Genomic DNA, 17810 nt, shown 5'->3' on the forward strand with positions numbered 1-17810 from the left:
CTCTGGGTCCCGGTGTGGCATCTGTTTTGATCAGAACACAGTCTCAGGACAGTGGTCGAGGGGAACTGGCTGCCCGACTGGCAAATGCTTTTTGGCCCTTGTTTACGCAGCCCTCCTGAAGGCTCCAGTTTGTTTTTGTCTTGCTGTTGCGTTACTGTCTTCCATAACACCTCGTCCTGGGATGTAACTTACGAATGATCGAATTCACAGCCCGCCAGGTGGTTGGGGGTCTTTGGGACACAGAGGCCATGCGTGCAGTGGAGATTCCTGGCGTTGAGGCCCCTCATCATCTGGCTGTGTTTAGTAAGATTCTTAGAAATGCCTTGGCCACCCGTTTCTCTGAAACTGTCCGCTTCGTTGACTCTCCATCGGGTCACAGATGTATGTTCCTGGGTCAGAGCGGCTACTCACTCAGTGAATGGAGAAAATACAGCTTAAACGATTCAGTGAGAATGAGGGAAAAAAGGAGAAAGAAAAGTCAAAGAGAATAAACACGTAACAGTCAGATGTGCAGATGGCTAATGGTGGAATAATGACAAAAATTTTCCGGAACCGTCTGAACCCTGTTGCTCTTCCCGGGAGGCTGGAGAAGACGGTGCAAGAGTGAAGGAGACGTGGCGTCAGCCTGGGCTCACGTGCTGACTCTGCCGCCTTGAGCCCTGTGACAGCTGGTCCCGCCAAGGGGCCCCAGGGGAAGCCAGATGGCGTGATGGGGCCCTCGGTCTATTGTGTTTCTTAGAACACTGGCCTCTTTCTGCCTTTGAAGTTGGCTCTGGTTCTGACAGGAAGTGTGGCCTCTGGGGCTGTGGGAGCCCCGTCCTTACAGAGGAGCCCAGCTCACCGCGTGCTCACTGCAGTCCTGCCGACCTGCGCGCACGGTGGGCTCGCTGGGGCCTGCGCGCGGGGCGCCCCGGCGGCTGCAGGAGGGCGGGAGGCCGGGGCTGCCGGGCACGCGTGGTCCGCACACGTTGTGCGGGTCTGTTCTGCTGGAGCAGCTGTTCCGTGGTCCTGTTCCCCGTCGGACCTCACTCAGAAAACCCAAACTCAGAGACACGACTATTAAGAACGTCAGGACGGTGAGCGGAGCGCATGGAACCAAGCATGGCCATTTGACTGTGCCCATGAGGCCAGCCCTCGTGATGGCCGAAGGGTTCTTTTTTTTTTCCTTCTTTTTAGAGATCATTCTAATTGACTTTTTTTAATCAAAATCTTGTGGGGGCGTAATTAGGTTTATTTATTTTTGTTGGAGGGGCTGGGGATTGAACCAGGACCTTGTGCATGCTGAGCACATGCTCTACCCCTGAGCCATGCCCACCCCTTAACTGACTTTTATTATCGCAGCCTGGGATATTTTCAAAAGATTATCATTTACTCTGTACAACTGTACGTAACTGATATTTTACCTTATTGTAGAACTAGACCACAAATTTGTACTAAAAGGGGAAGGGCAACCAAGTGAGAAGTCGTTTTTTTAGCGCATAATACGGAGTGGACCCACAGGAGCCCCGCGTGGCCCACCTTGCGCCTGACATCCTGAGAGGGTCGGACCCTACTCTAGGGTGTACTCTTTCCCCTTGAATTCAGGGTAGTCCCTCCACACTGCTCGGAAATGAAATCCAGATACAGATTTTCATCAAGCTCATCTGACATTGTGAATAAATTGTAGGCTGATGAATTCAGGGTTCCTGTGATAAAGATCAAAAACATTTCCCTTGCTCAAAAAGCCGTCTGGGTGCGTGTATTTGTGCTGGAGTTAATGCCGTGTTGAGTAAATGTAAGAGCTGCTGCAGACGTTTGCAGAGCAAAGGAAAAAGGCCTTTATTTACATCTTGCTGAGAGCAGAAATGAAAAGAGAAAATGCATTCGGGAGTGAGAGGCAACATAAAGATTGGAGCTGTTGTGGGGTTTTTTTCTTTTTCTTTCCCTTTTTTTTATTGGAGTATGGTTGATTTATAACGTGATGTTAATTTCTGGTGAACAGCAGTGATTCAGATATACATATACATACATAGCTTCCTTTTCATGTTTTTCATTACAGGCTGCTACAAGCCACTGAATATAGTTCCCTGTGCTGTACAGTGGGACCTTGTTTATCTGTCCTGTCCAGACTAGGTTGTATCTGAAGATTGGAGTGTCTTTATTACTCTGGGCCAGTGGTGTTGACATCTTGTTTATGTCACATATACTAATATCTTATGCCGCTAATGGTTTTATGTCCAAGTACTCCTTACGAGAGATGTTTGATGAGTGAATAAATGATGGAGCAGTGATTTTTTTTTTTCTGCTCCAGAACATTCATTTACTCAGTGCGGAAATTAGACACAGATACCCTCATTGTAACATTGTTTATGTATTTACATAAGAGTGAGAAAGAACAAATGAACATCAGTTCCACTCAATAATGGGATATTCTTGGCTGACACAGGTACCATGAGGGCAACATTAGCAGTTATTCTCACTACATTCTAGAATTACGAAGGATAAGACTGTGTTACATTGTCCTCTTTACCCCTGCCATATAGCACAGTGCCTGGACGTATAATAAATGCTTATGCCATGTGTGTGAGCGTGTGTGTGTGTGTGTGTGTGTGTGTGTGTGTGTGTGTGTGTGAATTCCCGTGGGATGTGGGGGCAGCTCATATGCCATGACTTACTTACAAATTGGAAGAAGGAGCTCCTGCAGGACAGAGAGGAATGGCAGCAGCAGGAGGGGGGCTGGGATGGGCGAGGGTGGGGGGATACCCAGATCACCTGTTTAGCGTAGATACCGAACCAGGATTCAGACGATGCAGGGAGTCTCCTCAGAGGCGCACAGCTTCAGACAGCATCCTTCATCTCCCGTGATGCACTGCTTTCCTCTCGTCCTGGTTGGCTTCTCCGTTCAGATTCTGGTGACTCGGCCATGGCCGTGGTCTTACCCGTCTAGTCCTCCTTGAGTTTCGGCCCGCGACCTTTCAGGAGCTGGGCGGGTCTGGTGCCTCCCTAGAGTTATAACTGTCAGCGCCCTGTCCCGCTGAAGCCCTGCACTTCTGCGCAGTCAGCCCAGGCTGGTGGCTGTGGATGTACTACCACTGTCACTTTTCTCTCGTCCTCCTTGACAAAAGGAACTTCCAGAAGCCATACTTGTAAGTTCCCCCGTCTCAGTTGTACATGACTCAGTTTTAGCCAAAACTATCTATGAGGGAAGGTTTTTACTGAGCTCTGACAGGGAGGCTGAAACCCACTGCATTTTATTAATGTCCTTATATGTGATGAAGACACTAAAATGACAGTCTTTCTCACACGTTCTTGTTAGTATATGTCACAGAAGCCAGTGTGTCCACATCACGATGTGTGTGTAGACTAAGTGACAAGTGCTTTGGACTTTCTGGAGTGTCTGTCAGATACCCACACACTTACCCAAATGTCACGACTCAGTGTGCAGGCTCCTCCTCTGTAGCACACCTGCCACCAAGTACCAGGTCCTCATCTTCCGTTTGTTCTGGGCTAGAATCTCACTGCCTGCACATGCCCACCCCAAGGTCCCCGGTCTGAGTCATGCCCTGAAGCTTCTGTCTCAAGTCCCTCACTCCCCTCCGTCCCCACCTCCTTCCCGGAGGGGCTGAGTTCTCACCATGTGCGTGGAGGAAGGACAGGTCTCCCTCCCAGAGCTCAGGGCCCGGCCCGCGGGAGAAGGCGTGAATGTCTCAGGTGTGAAAGCACCAACAGTGACAAGGGGCCCGCTGAGGGGGTAACAGGGACCAGAGGATGCAGGGATGCCTCTGGGAGCAGAGCTGAGTCCTTGGTGCACCAGGATTCCAGGTAGGGCCTGCAGGGGGCAGTTCCAGGCAGAGGAAGGGCCATGGGGACCCAGTGTGACCAAAGCCTCAGGGACCAGGGGGCAGTGGCGGGAAGTGAAGTCAGAGAGACATGCACAGTCGGTACCTCATGGAGGCCAGGACCGCATGTGTCTCATAGAGGAAAGAAGAAAGAGGGTTGGGAGCAAGCAACCGGCTCCACTGATTCTCCACCTGAAGTTCCTCTGTTCCCGGAGCATCTGCAGGAAGGAAGCAGGTGAAGGGGCCTGGGACCCAGTGGGCAGCAGACGAGGTGGTCAGTCCTGGCAGGAGGAGGCAGGAGGGAAGCAGGTGAGGGGCCTGGGACCCAGTGGGCAGCAGACGAGGTGATCAGTCCTGGCAGGCGGAGGCAGGAGGGAAGCAGGTGAGGGGCCTGGGACCCAGTGGGCAGCAGACGAGGTGGTCAGTTTTGCAAGTCGGAATGTGTTTTCAGTTTGGGGCCATCAAGGTCTGCTGGTGGTTGGGGCTGGAGTTGGTTTACATGGAAAGAAGCACCAGGAACTGCGCCAAAGCCTGTGACCTGGGCGGCTGGGTGAATGCGTTTACTGGGAAAGACTCAGGGAGGAAAAGAGGGTAACCCAGGTTGTCTGGACTTGCAGAGTTGAAGCCCCTGGAGCCGTCACGTCACACAAGGATCTGCAGTTCAGAGGAGAAGCCAGGGCTGTGGAGTCGGGTGCGGGAGGACTGTAGCCCAAGACGCCGCACACCCACAGCCACACGGTCACGCAGGGCGGTACCATCTACAGTCCACATTCGCAGGTGCTGGAGAAATGCGGTGTTACCAGAATCCAGCCATATTCTGGGGCATCTCACTCTCCTGTTTCAATCCCCTGTGCCCTTGTCCATCAGGTCAGAGGTAGTTTTGATCTCTCTTCGGGCAAGGGAAAACGGATTCAACCAGTCTTCCAAACATTTGTCCTCCCTTCTCGCCCCTTGAAATACAGCTTTTGAACTTTTAAAAGCTCCTGGTTCCTCTGTGATAGGTGTCCCTAGGCGTGGGGGGTCTTCTGTTTGTCGCTGTGAAGGGAGAGAAGCCACAGGGGGAGAAGGAATGTGGAAAACGTCAGAATGCACAATTTCCTGCAAGATTCGTGTGCTTCACGTCTGCCTTTCCCAAATCGCTTTAGGCTTGGCGGGCAGGATGGGTATCTTTGATCTGCTCAGCATCGTGTACCTGGAATCCAGCACATGGCAGGTGTCCAGGTATCTGTGGAATTTATGATTGAATAAAGTGAAGGAAGGTCCGTGTCCTGCTTGTATGTGCACATGCACCTGCTGTTCACGTGGGAACGTGACTAGGCAGCTGGGACCAGGGATGGTTGGGAATTAGTGGATATTAAACTTCAGAGATGGTTTCGTCATCTGGAAACTTTTACTGGTTTTGAAAACTGAAAGCTGGAGAAGCAGGCTAGAGAGAAAACACGTGAACTACGTCTGGGTGATTCTTCCGTCCGCTGGGGGCCGTGTCCTCGAGTCCCAGCCCCGAGGCTCCCGACCTCTGCGGAGGGGAGCTCTGAGCTCTGAGGATGGAGAACTTCCAGCTTTGAAGCTCAGGTGTCAGAGTTGAAAGTGCCACACTGAGAAAGGTCTTTGAAGTCTCATGTTTTATCTTGAATCTTTATCTTAAAATCTTCAGGTTGGTTTTGTATTTGACTCCATGGTATGGGTGTATATATATTTGTTTTAAAGTAAAAATTGTGGGAGGAGGGTGTAGCTCAGAGGTAGAGCACGTGCTTAGCGTGCACGGTACCTCCATTAAAAAAAACCTCTATAACTATATAAAAACGTTTTTAATTAAAATTAAATTCAAATTAAATTAAATTAAAATTAATGTCTCTCCCAGCCCCAGTCTTCCATGACAGCCACCACCTGGGAGCGTGTGGCTGGCTATCCTGTCACTCCTATGGAAGGTGTGTTCTGTCGTAAGGAGTGCAGTGCTCGGTCAGTGAGTAATTGGCATTTTCTCCTAAATAGGTTTCAAAAGGTCCATCCTTAACCGCAAACCTCAGGACCCTTGCAGCCACTGAATAGCCTTTCAAAGCAAACTGCCATCTTCCCTGGCCCAGAAAACCACTCCCCCATCTCCAGTTTTCACTGCACCTCTGCACCGGCCAAGGTGATTTTTGTGTATACCAGAATCATCTTTTCATTTACACTTATTTTATGAAAGACAAAATCGAGTAAGGTGGCTTTGATGTAATAATTAAATTTAAATATTGACAATTCCTCCTATCATGAAAACTGAATGAAGTCGTAGGGCGTCTAAATTTAAAATGCCCTTACAATTGCATTTTCCTTCTTGGCTATTTTCAACCAGCCTGGGAAGTAAGGAGAGAAAGTGTTATCGCGGTCCGCATTTTGACCGCCTGCAATCATAGCGGGCGCTGTCCTCGCCCCAGCGCGTGCCATTGGTGGAGAACTCATGAGGACAGGAGGCCTGCTTTCCCCAGGGAGGGGGTCTCCAGCCAGTGCAGAGGCCTCCTTGTAAGAACCACCTGCCGGCCACCTACACTTTCACCACCAAACCCACGTACATTTGAGGAATCAGAGAAGAGCTTTAAATCCCAGTGGCAGGTATGAACCCTCCTCCATCGTGACTGGTAAACACGAGGGTGAAGCTAATTTCCAGCTTTAGCCATGAGCCTTGGCACATCACTGGTATCAAGTGTAAATATTTGAATGTTAATTATCACAAAACAAACAGACCACTGTGTCCGGAGCAGACGGGCGCGTTTCAGGCAGCCAGAGACCCCAGCTGGCGGGCAGCTTGTGTAGCGTCTACGCAGCCAATAACGGGCATCTGCAGCCCTTCCCGCCTCCCCCCGCCCGACGGCACCTGCCGCCTCACTGCAGAAGGTCCTGAGAACTGAAAGCTGCCGGAGTCGCTCACCTGTGCATGTCTTTGCCTTTGACACCATTGCCTGACGCCCTGCCACACGAGGGAAAACCCTGTGCTGCTGGACCCATCGGCCCAGAAGGGTGGTCCTCTGGCCTTAGCAAGGGGGCACCTCCTCGTCCGTGCGCCCAGCATGTGCGGGTCCCGGCACCCCAACTGGAGCTGCCTGACTCTGCCCGTACTGCCCTGTCCTTCCATGTCCACCTCTGCTCCTTCCTCCTGGAAGCAGCCAGGGTGACTTCAGTCCTTGTCTCTCCTTGGTGCATCCACCCATCGTGGGACAGAGAAAGCAGTCAGAATCATTTTGTCTTCCCACTTAGATAGCAAGTCCCCGGAGATGACGGGCCTTCACGCCTGGGCCTCCCTGGAAATGGCAGTGAACCGACCTCCCGCACGGACGGGGCAGATCCCCTTGGCGGTGGGCCAGGCCACGCTCTCTCGGAGGAATGCCGGCAAGGAGCCGTGTGGCTTCTGAGCCGGCCTGGGAGGTCAGCGTCTCCAGGAACATGAACAGGGATGTTAGAGACGACGCGATGCTGGGGGCCCCGTGTCCCGTCAGGGCGGGTAGCTAGGCTGAAATCCATCGCGATCCTTTGTGACAGAGAGAAAAGAGAAATCTCATTCAGATTTTAAACATGGTGCAACTTCCCCCGCTTCGAGATGTGGTGCAAAAGACGGGTTTGGGAACCACGTACAGGAAGGGAACCACTCAGTCTTCCAGCTCCTTTATATGCTGAACGAGAATAATGATGTTTGTAGGAAGTTTGCTGTAAAGATTAAACTGAGAACAAAGAATTATAAGGAGAGTGTGGATGTGCTGCGCCTGGTATGCGGGCAGCTGGGGGAGGCGGCATCTGATCCTGGTCTGTCATCAGCTTGACTCCTGCGTTCATAACACCAATGCACCCCGACCTGACCTAACCTGACTGGGTGATGACACTGGTTACCTTTGCTGGGAGCCGCCCACCCGCATGACTTCAGGTAGGTCTGGCTCCTCCACACTGATGCTGCTCAAGCACCCATGCTTTGAACTGGAGTGGGGGTACTCGTTTTCATAACTTACGCCTTTGCTAAGCGAGCTCCCCCGAGTGGGCCAGCCCACACAGCATCCTCCATCCCTCCATCCCAGGGTCTGGGGTTACCAGGAGACTGGCCAGAAGCTGCGGGCCATGCAGCTGAGCTTCTGGAAGATGCACTGGAGGTCTGCAGGGGCGGAGAGGAGGCAGGGAAGAGGCTGCCCTCCCACCACCGCTCTCTGCCCTGCTCCACCCGCTAACCTTTCCCTTTCTGTGCTTCTGGGCATTAGCTTAAGAAGGGCTGGGATGGAGAGGGCATGGATTAGGGAGTGGACCCTTAGTGGCCTTGAGGATTCCTTCCATTTATAAAATATAAAACAAAGACAAGGAAAGAACCTGGGTCCTTTGTAAAAGGAGCCCCTGAGGTCGTGAAGAGGCAGGATGCCAGCCGGGCTGGCACCCTCCTGAGCCCTGCAGAATGAGTGTTTTCTTGGCTCTGTGACAAGAGCTAATTTTAGAAAAATGATTCTTGAAAGACGATGACTCCCAAAGGCTATGAAGATGCATGAGTGTCTCACGGCCGTTCACACGCTGCGTCTTCTTTATTATTATTTCAGTGTTAAATACTTAGGTTTCAGAACATCTAGACAACTTCTACACACAAAAAGGCACGAGGAAAGCTGGCCAGAAGGGAGTCAGAGCAGACGCAGCGATCAGCGTGTGCTTAAAAATTCTCCCCGTTCACGAACACCGCTGCTCATGCGCGCCCACCGCAGGTGTGGGAAGGGCATCTTTCCAGTGGCAGAGCCCAGAGGGACCTTCTCTTTACCTTTGGACAATATAAGAAGGTACTGACAACCCTTTGCTGCATCGTTACGTCTGCCTGTGGTGGTCCTTACATTTCATAATTCCACTGGGCATTTTGTCATAAACTGCCTTCTGGATAATGCACTTTCGTTCTGAGTGGCTTTTGAAGGAGCATGTAAATACTCTTCCGTTCTCTTCTGAACATCCCTGCAGAAGGGGAACTCATTCCTTTGAGAATTAGTTCCCAAGACACGGGCACTGGAATTCCTGAGTGGGTAGAATGATCAGAATTATTTCTAGCGCGGCCAGGTGGTGATGTTGGAATCAATCGTTGTGGGAAAGAAAACAAAGCCACGGGGCACAAATGATGCTTCTAACCTCGCCAGTCCTCCCGGCGACCTTGCAGGACCCAGGGGGCAGTCCTCCTCCCAGGAGCCTGGGAGTGACAGCCTCTGTCACAGAAGCCATCCCACCGAGGCTCGCAGGAACCTATGAGCTGGAAGCCTCTTTCCACCATCACCTGGGGACCGATGCTCTGCCCGAGGAGCCTCTGTTTCTGTCTCTCTGATGTGATCTAGGTCCCCACTAATGAGGGGACAGAGCAGGGAGGGCTGCAGATGCCGCCTGTTTGAGCTGCACCAGCACAGCACCGTTTCAGCTGTGCCGCGCAGAGGGAGAAAGTGGTTTTCTCCTGTTGCTGTCCAACATTTCTTCCCACACAGCTGGACGGTTATTTTAAGGAAAAGAATGGTCCGTGGCTATGACGTAGACAGGGGTCTCCTTCATCTCCGCGTCCTGGATTTTTGCAGATATGCCGATGACTGCGGTCGCCATCCGTGCAGTGCTTTCTGTAGCATTTCGCCAGCAGAATATTTGTGCTGCCTTGAGATTTCGTCATTTTGGAGAACGTTCCCTTTATTGGCAACAGAGGGTGGCAGCGATGGGGTGTGGGGAAGCCTTCGGATTGTTAGCAGTTGAAGCCTCCCCGTGAGCAGAGGCGGGGAGCCCGCGCCCCCCGGTGCTGCTGCGCACCGGGGCCGGGAGGAGGGTGAGGGGTCCCCCTGTGCTCCTGCCGCTCCCCTTTCTCAGCGCCCAGAGGCCTCGCAAACCCCGCCCTTTCCACCTCCCAGCGCCACAGTCAGTGATTCAATCATTGAAACGCTAACAAAACTGGAGGCCACAGCTCAGTGGAGCTTTGTGGCTGGTGAACACATCCCTGTCCCAAGAGGGTGACGTCTCCCGACACCATGGCAAGACGGCACGGAGTTTCTGCACTTGGGGCGCCCACCCCCCCGACCTGGACTCTGTGTCCCTCACAGGAGCCTGTGGTCATTGGTCCAATGCTTTCCTGAGTTCTGCTCGTCATTTTAGCAAATCCTCCAGCCCGAGGGCTGTCGTGGGAGCCCCCCAAGATTGGCAGTCAAATGGTCAGAAGTGCAGGTGGCCTGGGGACCTGACTTAAGGCTGGCGTCTGGCGTGGGGACAGGCTTGTGGGATGGTGTCCTCGCCTGGTGGGGGCCGGGCCACCGCGCTGGTTAGTGTCAGAGCCGTATGCGCTGCGCTCAGTTAGGGCAGACACGGAATAACTGTTATTAAGGGTGATTTTGTGATTTCTGATAGAAGTGCTGAAATCCTGGAAACAGCTTCCAGATCTGCAGGCTGATGACAGAGTGAAGCCCTTGCTCCTGAGTGGTCCTATTTTTTTTTTTTTTTAGTCCCTGAAAAGCAATGTTATCTTTTTTTTCCATTTTGTCTATTTTCAAAATCAAATTCTTTGCGGTATAAAGTACATGCAATAAATAAAATGGACCCGTTTTTAGAGCATCATCTGAGGTGAACTTGACAGAGGGGCTGAGTGCACAGGTTTAGAAAGATTGTTCTCAAAGCGCGGTCGCCCAGACACACGTGCTCGTCTGCACACTGCCCGTGAGCTGTTCTGATGAGCTGTGCTCGGAGCTTGGCAGTGAGCTTTGACAGCCTGGGGACACTGCCCAGACATTCTGGAACGGAAATACGAAAGTATTCAGATTGTAGCAACATTGGGGGAACATGATCCTTCCCCACGGACAGTGTAAGACTCAGATTCTTATGATCAGATGGAATCAGAACTTAGTGCTAAAAGTGTGAGCAGATGGGCTTTTATATGCTGTCTGCTGCCTGCTATCTCTGTGGCTTCGGGCAAGTTACCTAACCTCTCTGGGCTTCAACTTTCTGACGTGTGGAGTGGATGAAGCCGTGTTTCCTACCTCATTAGGTGCTGGGAAGACCAAATGGGATCATCCAAGGGAAGTGCGGGGCAGCACAGGGCCTGGCCCGCCGCAGGTCGGCTGCCAGCATTGTGTTCTGCAGGCTCCTTTCTCAGCATCAGCGTTTCCAGCTTGGTGGGCGCAGGCTCGTTAACGTGTATTCGACACACGACGTTCAAGGGAATCTAAAGCCCTGCTTCCAGGTGAAGGCAAGATAAAGAAGCACTTTTTAAGAAGCCACAGCTTACAGAAGCAGCAGCAGTGAACACTGCTTTTCCCGTAATGTCTCTGAGAGGCTAGACCCTCGTCTCAAGGACGCGCAGCTGTTGGAACCACGCTGGGCATTTGGCGTTTCTGTCGGAGCCTGTTCCAACAATCGCTTCTGGTGTAACGAGTCATCCAGAAACTTGGTGGCTCACAACAACGATCTGTCATTTTCATTCCTGGTTCTGTGGGTTGACAGGGCTCGGCTGGGTTCTCCTTTGGGGTCTTGCCTGCGGCCACAGCCAGAGGTTGGCCAGGGCTGGAACCATCTGAACACTCCACTGGGCTGGAGTCCAAGATGGTGCCGGGGCCGGAACAGCTGGACAGCCCGGGCTGATCTGGGCATCTCAGCCCACGTGGGCTTTCCATGTGGCTGGCCGCACTGCGTGGTGGACTCAGGCTAGAGAGACGTCTTTGCTGGTGGCCAATTCCCCCAGTGCGAGTCTTTTAAAGGCAGGACGTGGAAGCTACTGGATGTGGGCCTGCTAACTGGTCAGAAGGGGAGAGGGGAGACTGGGACCGACCCCACCGGGGGGAAAAGGCCAAAAGATCTGTGTCCATCTGTAACCAGCTGCAGGGCCACAAAGCATGTGGCTTCTCACCTTACACACCTACTTTTCCACCAGAGACAGGGTATGGCTTCCGCAGGTGACTCCACAGATGTGGGTCTCACCCACTCGGCGTTCAGGTCTCACCTGAGTAAAACCGAGTCCCCGCATCATTGCCTCTGCTCACACGCCCTCCCCCCACCGTCTTCCTGGAGGCCAGTCAGCCCATGGCCGGGGTTGGGGGGGAGCTCCCTCTGCGAGCTCCGCCCAGCAGGCTGGCTTCCTGAGAGTCCGACTCCTCCTGAGGCCCTCCTCTCCTCCCGCCTCACCTGCCCTGAAAGCCTCTGCAACCAGCATCTTACCCCTTGTCAGAGACCCCCCATTCCTCCCACAGACGTGGCTCAGACCTCCAAGTAGGCCCCCAGGCCCCCTATCCCAGGGCTGATGGGGCAGCTTCCCAGCTCAGTTTCCCCCAAATGGTCTCCCTGCCTCTTCCAACCCCATCACCATACACACAGCTGTGCACACCTGCAGACACACAGCTCCCACTCCCAGCACACACACATGCACACACATACATGCACACGTGCATGAACACATGCACAAACACGTAATGTGTGCATACACACATGCACACACTCACAGGCTTACTTCACACGCCTGTGCTTCCCCCTCTCTGGGACTTTGCTTATATCCCTGAAGCTCAGGTGCATTTATCAATGCCATGTTGTTGCCCTTAGTACCAAGCATTGGGCTCCCCGAGTAGCAACGTGGCCATAAACGTGGGCTGGGACACTGATGGCAGGGCAGGGTCCTTTGCTCCCACACTGTGTCTTGGGCCCTCCTCTCTGCCTCCTCCCTCGCCCTCTGTCTGCTGGAGGCTCACCTAGAGTCAATCTTGCTTCTTATCTCCCCCCTTGTTTAAAATTCTGGCATATGTCCCTGCCCATCTTATTCCATCAGGGGCGTGAGGGGGTTGCCCGAGCACTGTTTTGAGCTCCACAGACATCCCGGCATAACCGCCCCCCGGAGCCCCAGTCACGGAGCCATCGCTTCCTGGGGACCATCTGTGCGCTTCTGGCAGGTCCCCGGCAGTTTCCCTGGGAAACGCAGAGCAGAGCTGCTGTGCAGTTGCTGAGCTTTGAGCCTTTAGGGTCTGCTGAGCAAGTGAGGGAGGGGAACCTCTGCCAAGCCTTCCTGCCGGCTTCACCAGGTCGGAGGTCTGTAACCAGCTGCAGAGACAGGTTGCTGGGAGGGGCCCGGATGGAACAGCCCTCGGGCGGGGAGGCAGCCGCCTCGCTGAGGCGCCTCTAGAGAGTCTCCCTTACACCCACTGCACTTCCCCGCTGCCAGGGTTCTCAGCTGAGGTGGTGGGACCCCTTGTCTCACAGACCTCGCGGGCGGGTGGATATGACCCCTGAATTTAGCCGAAGCTCCTATGATCCTGGTTTCTGATGCGCCTTCTCACCCTCCCCAGGGACCCTCTCAAGACAGACTGTCCCCAGCGCTGTCCCACAGCGTCCTATGTGGCTAACTGTAACACCCCACTGTTTTTCAGGTCCATCCCGCCTCCCGCCGCCTTGGGACACAAGGTGCTGACCCCGCAGACCTGCCATGAAACCGCACTTGAAGCAATGGAGACAAGGCATGCTCTGCGGGATATTTGCGTGGGGGCTCCTCTTCGTGGCGATTTTCATCTACTGCACCGACAGCAACCCTGCTGAGCCCGCGCCCAGCTCCTTCTCCTTCCTGGAGACCAGGAGGCTCCTGCCGGTGCAAGGGAGGCAGAGGGCCATCATGGGCGCTGTGCAGGAGCCCGCCCTGCCCGAGGGCGCGGACGCACCCAGGCACCTGCCCGGGGTACCCCCGCCCGGCCCCCTGCACGCGGGGCCGGGTGACCTGCAGACATGGGCCCAAGATGGGTTGCAAAGTGAAGAAGAGTTCTTTTCACCTCAGACGGGGAGAAAATCTCAAGGCACTTTGCCCCGGGAGGACGCCGCTGGCCGGCCAGGGGCGCACAGCCGCGCTCCGGGCACGTCTGGGCCTCTGTCCCCCGGAGACCCAGGCCCGCCAGTGGGGGCTGAGCCGGGGCACCAGGCCCCGGGGAGGCGGGCGCAGAGACGGCCCCGGAGGCTGGGAAGGAGCACCGCGCCGGAGGAGGGCGAGGACGGCGACCGGCTGTCCTCGTCCATGTCCAGCGCCTTCCTGCGCCGGCTCTGGAGGGGCGACGCGTCCCCCCGGATGCTGCACCCGCGCCTGCAGAAGGCCATGCGCGCCTACCTGAGCGCCAACAAGCACGGCGTGCGGTTCCGCGGGCGGCGGGCGGCCGGGCGGAGCCGCGCGGAGCTGCTGTGCGCGCTGCGGGGCCGCGTGCGGGTGCGCACCCTGGATGGCACCGAGCCGCCCTTCTCGGCGTTGGGCTGGCGCGCCTTGGTCCCCGCCGTACCGCTCGGCCAGCTGCACCCGCGCGGGCTCCGGAGCTGCGCCGTGGTCACGTCGGCCGGCGCCATCCTCAACTCCTCGCTGGGAGAGGAGATAGGTGGGTCCCCCGCGGGTCTCCAGATCCTGCGCCCCCAGCGCCTGAGGCCCTGGATCCCCGCCACGCAGGGTGGCCGGTGTGGTCCTGCTGTTTTTGGAGAGTCTTAGATCTTTTTCCTTCGCTGGGACGGAATGAGTCTGGTTGGGATTCCCGCAGAGATCTCCTTTGGGGTGATTTTCAAGCCGAGGCGTTCTCCCCAGAGCCGGGGGCCAGGGGTAGGGGAGGCCAGCGGCCCGTCTGGCTGCCGGTCTCACGGCTCGTCTCCTGTAGAAGCCCCATTCTGCACGGATGCGCTCCCAGCGGGGGCGCACGCCTGATGAACCAGAAAGGTAGTGGGATTATGAGGGAACAAGGAACAGGAAGGACAGCAGGGGACCCGCACGGGGCAGCGACCCTAAGGGTCAGCTCCAGGGAGAGGTTTGTATGATGATAGTTTTAACTCTGTCGGAGACTGAAGCCCGATCCCTGGGCCCTGCTGGGAGCTGGACCACTGCTGCCAACATTGTCCCTGCGGGAACCCGAGTCCTGACCTCCCAGGGTTGGTGCGTGTCCAGGCTCTGGGCCCTGGCCCCGGGACCTCCCAGGGACCTTCTCCCGGACGGTGAATAACCCACCACGTCCTGGGCTTCCATCTCCCCTGCTGAACTGCCTTCCGATCCACGTCGAGCCCTGGAGCACCTCCGGGTGGTGGTTCCTCTGTTAATCTGGCCTCTCCAGAGAAAGGGACCAGTGGGATATTGATGGAGAAGGATGTATTTTAAGGCCTCATTCCCACTGTGGTGGGCGGGTGCAGATAAGTCTGGAACCTGCAGGGCAGGTGGGCAGGCAGGCAACTCAGGAGGGTTTCTGCTTCTGGAAACTTCAGTCCAGTCTAAGGCCTCTGACTCCCCTGGTGCCGGTCCCCATGCTGCGCCCTTTAGGCTCATTCACTCATTTGGCAAACACCCACGGAGCCCCTACTCTGCCGGCTTCTGTCCGGGGTGCCAGGAAGACAAGTGTGGACCAGACGCAGGCTTGGCCTCAGGGCCCGATGTAAGCCAACGCTGCCATACGTTCTCAGGGTAGAAGGCGTTCGCTCGTAGCCAACCTGGGTGTGACTTTTGGGGACCCTGCCCACTTGTTAGAAAGGAATCACCATGGTTCCTGGGGCCTCTTCAGTGTTCCATGTCCTTGAAGAGTGGCTGAGATTCCAGAGCCGTCTTGAAAGAGGGTGATGCTTTCTGTTAAAATCAGGCTGCCCCACCCAGACCTCCTCTCACAGGCTCTTGGGAATGAGGCCGAATGTGGAATTTTTGAGAAGCTGAAGAAACAAAGCCCAAGTCTGGGCTTGAGGCCTGGGGTCCCAGGGTCCCTGTGCTGACATTAAACAGGCTCACGGTAACACTGTCCGTGTGTCACATGGACTTGAAGCCAAAGCCGGAGCTGGCCGGCTGCAACCCATCAGGAGGGAGCCGTGGTGTGGAGGCCCCCGCGGTGAAGTAAAGCCACGCTCCTCCCTCCTTTCCAAGGACCGTTATTAACAACGGAGGAAGGAATTTAGGCAGCATGCTTTAAAGCAGGCAGTGGCTTGCTCCTGGTTTGGTTGGGCTTTGTTTTAAGCACTGCTGCATCGTAGCTGTGCCTTTGGGTTGCTCCTGCCTGGCAGAGAGAGGCCCCTTGCTCTTTATTCTGGCATGAATAGCCCCGATCAGAGTCCTGTCCACTCTCCTCTATTCAGAATTTGGAAGAGAGTCTGAAAGACACTGGCAGTTACACATTTCCCAGGAACGTGACATGTCAATCACATCTTTGTTAGTTTCTAGCTTTCACATTCATTGTACAGTGTTCACATTTTTTCCCGTTTTTTAAATAGAAGTCTAGTCAGTTTACAATGTTGTGTCAATTTCTGGTCTACAGCGTCATGTCTCAGTCATACATATACACACATATATTCCTTTTCATATTCTTTTTCATTACAGGCTCTTACAAGATATTGAATATAGTTCCCTGTGCTGTACAGTAGGACCTTGTTGTTTATCTGTTTTATATAGAGTAGTTGGTATCTGCAAATCTCAAACTCTCAATTTATCCCTTCCCACCCCCTGGTAACCATAAGTTTGTTCTCTATGTCTGTGAGTCTGTTTCTGTTTTGTAAATAGGTTCATTGGTGTCTTTTTTCTTTCTTTTTTTAGATTCCACATATGAGTGATATCATATGGTATTTTTCTTTCTCTTTTTGGCTTACTTCACTTAGAATGACAATCTCTAGGTCCATCCATGTTGCTGCAAATGACATTGTCTTACTCTTTTTTATGGTTGGGTGGATTCCACTGTATAACTATTACCATGGCTTCTTTATCCAGTCCTCTATCCACGGGCGTCCGGGTGGTTTCCGTGTCTTGGCTGTTGTAAGCAGTGCTGCTGTGAACACACACACTCGTGTGAAGCATCATGATTAAACTTGTACAGAGGTAACTGAAGAACAAACACACTCAGAATTTTTTTGATTTTCTGTTTTGCCTCGATCCCTTTGAATGCAGTTTTGTATCTAGCAGTTTAAGAATACGTAACAGCAGCATAATTCCGTTTGTAAAGACAAAAGGTCTTTCGTTTTTGTAAGCCGGCATCTCAGCTCAGCCCTTGTGCAAGCCAGGTGCTGGGTGTCCCCTTCCCGCTCACCTGAGCGAGCCCGTGCTTATCGACACAGCTGTTAGATTTCCTGAAGATTCCTTCAGGGAAATTTGGGGAGGTGGGCGTGCTGAACTATTTCGCAGAATTCATCCTGGCCCTTAAACGTTAACTTGGAAACTGGCTAAGAGGAGAGGACTTGCACGAGGTGGTGGGCGTGGGAAAAACTGAGCGCAGAGCTAGAAAAGCACCTGCGGTAGCCCCCTGCCCAAAGCCCCTGTGGGGGTCTCAGCCCCGTCCCTCTCCCAGGGAGGGGACCAGGGAGGCCCCGGGCTGCGTGTCCACCACCCCCAGCGCTCTCTGCCGGCCACTCTGCCGGCAGTGCCCCCCCACCCCCGTTTCCCCAGCTCCCTCAGACAGAGTCACAACTGGCCATTGTTTTTGAGAAGAACAGTGTAGCAGCTGTAAACACCTCCACTCTGAATATGTTATTGAAAAGCAGACTGAACTGTTATGGAAACAAGCGACAATCTTTTCTAGAAGAGTCATGAGATGCTCTTTTTTTCACCCATTCCTGTAAATAATAATCTCGCAGTGAGATCACCACCAACAGGCCTGTGGAAACACACTCCAGATGAGCAGGTCTGCTCTGAACTAACGGCAGTGGCCTTGAACGGGAGATCAGGGTCTGTGACTTGGAACAGATTCTGGGAAGCCTGTGGGAAAGGGGAGGAGGCCGTGTGGGAGTGGGGTGTACAGCACTCCCGGGAGAGCTGGGCATTTGGACTGTCTTGTTACCTTACCTCAAGGGGGGAGGGTATGGCTCAGTGGTAGAGCATGTACTTAGCATGCAAGAAGTCCTGGGGTCAATCCCCAGTCCCTCCATGATAAATACATAAATAAGTAGACCTAATTACTCCCCCCAAAACAAACAAATCAACCTTACTTTAAAAAAGCAAGAAAGTAGATCATATAGTCATTCAACAAGCATGGATTCCCCAGCTCTGCACCAGACACTGCACTTACCCTAGTGACAGCAGGGTGGATAAGG

The 17810-nt window shown here is 53.9% G+C and overlaps 1 protein-coding gene across 2 annotated transcripts in view; it reads left to right on the forward strand.

Annotated features, from left to right (window-relative positions):
- ST6GAL2 (ST6 beta-galactoside alpha-2,6-sialyltransferase 2) overlaps window positions 1–17810 on the forward strand; it is a 47252-nt gene that overhangs the window by 13846 nt on the left and 15596 nt on the right. For both annotated transcript variants that reach the window (XM_072951627.1, XM_072951626.1), the window contains exon 2: window positions 13172–14152. In XM_072951627.1, coding sequence (XP_072807728.1) covers window positions 13228–14152 — 925 coding nt within the window. In that variant the 5' untranslated portion in view covers window positions 13172–13227. The remainder of the gene's footprint in view (window positions 1–13171; window positions 14153–17810) is intronic.

This window comes from Vicugna pacos, chromosome 28 (genome assembly GCF_048564905.1).
Source record: "Vicugna pacos chromosome 28, VicPac4, whole genome shotgun sequence".
Taxonomy (NCBI): domain Eukaryota; kingdom Metazoa; phylum Chordata; class Mammalia; order Artiodactyla; family Camelidae; genus Vicugna; species Vicugna pacos.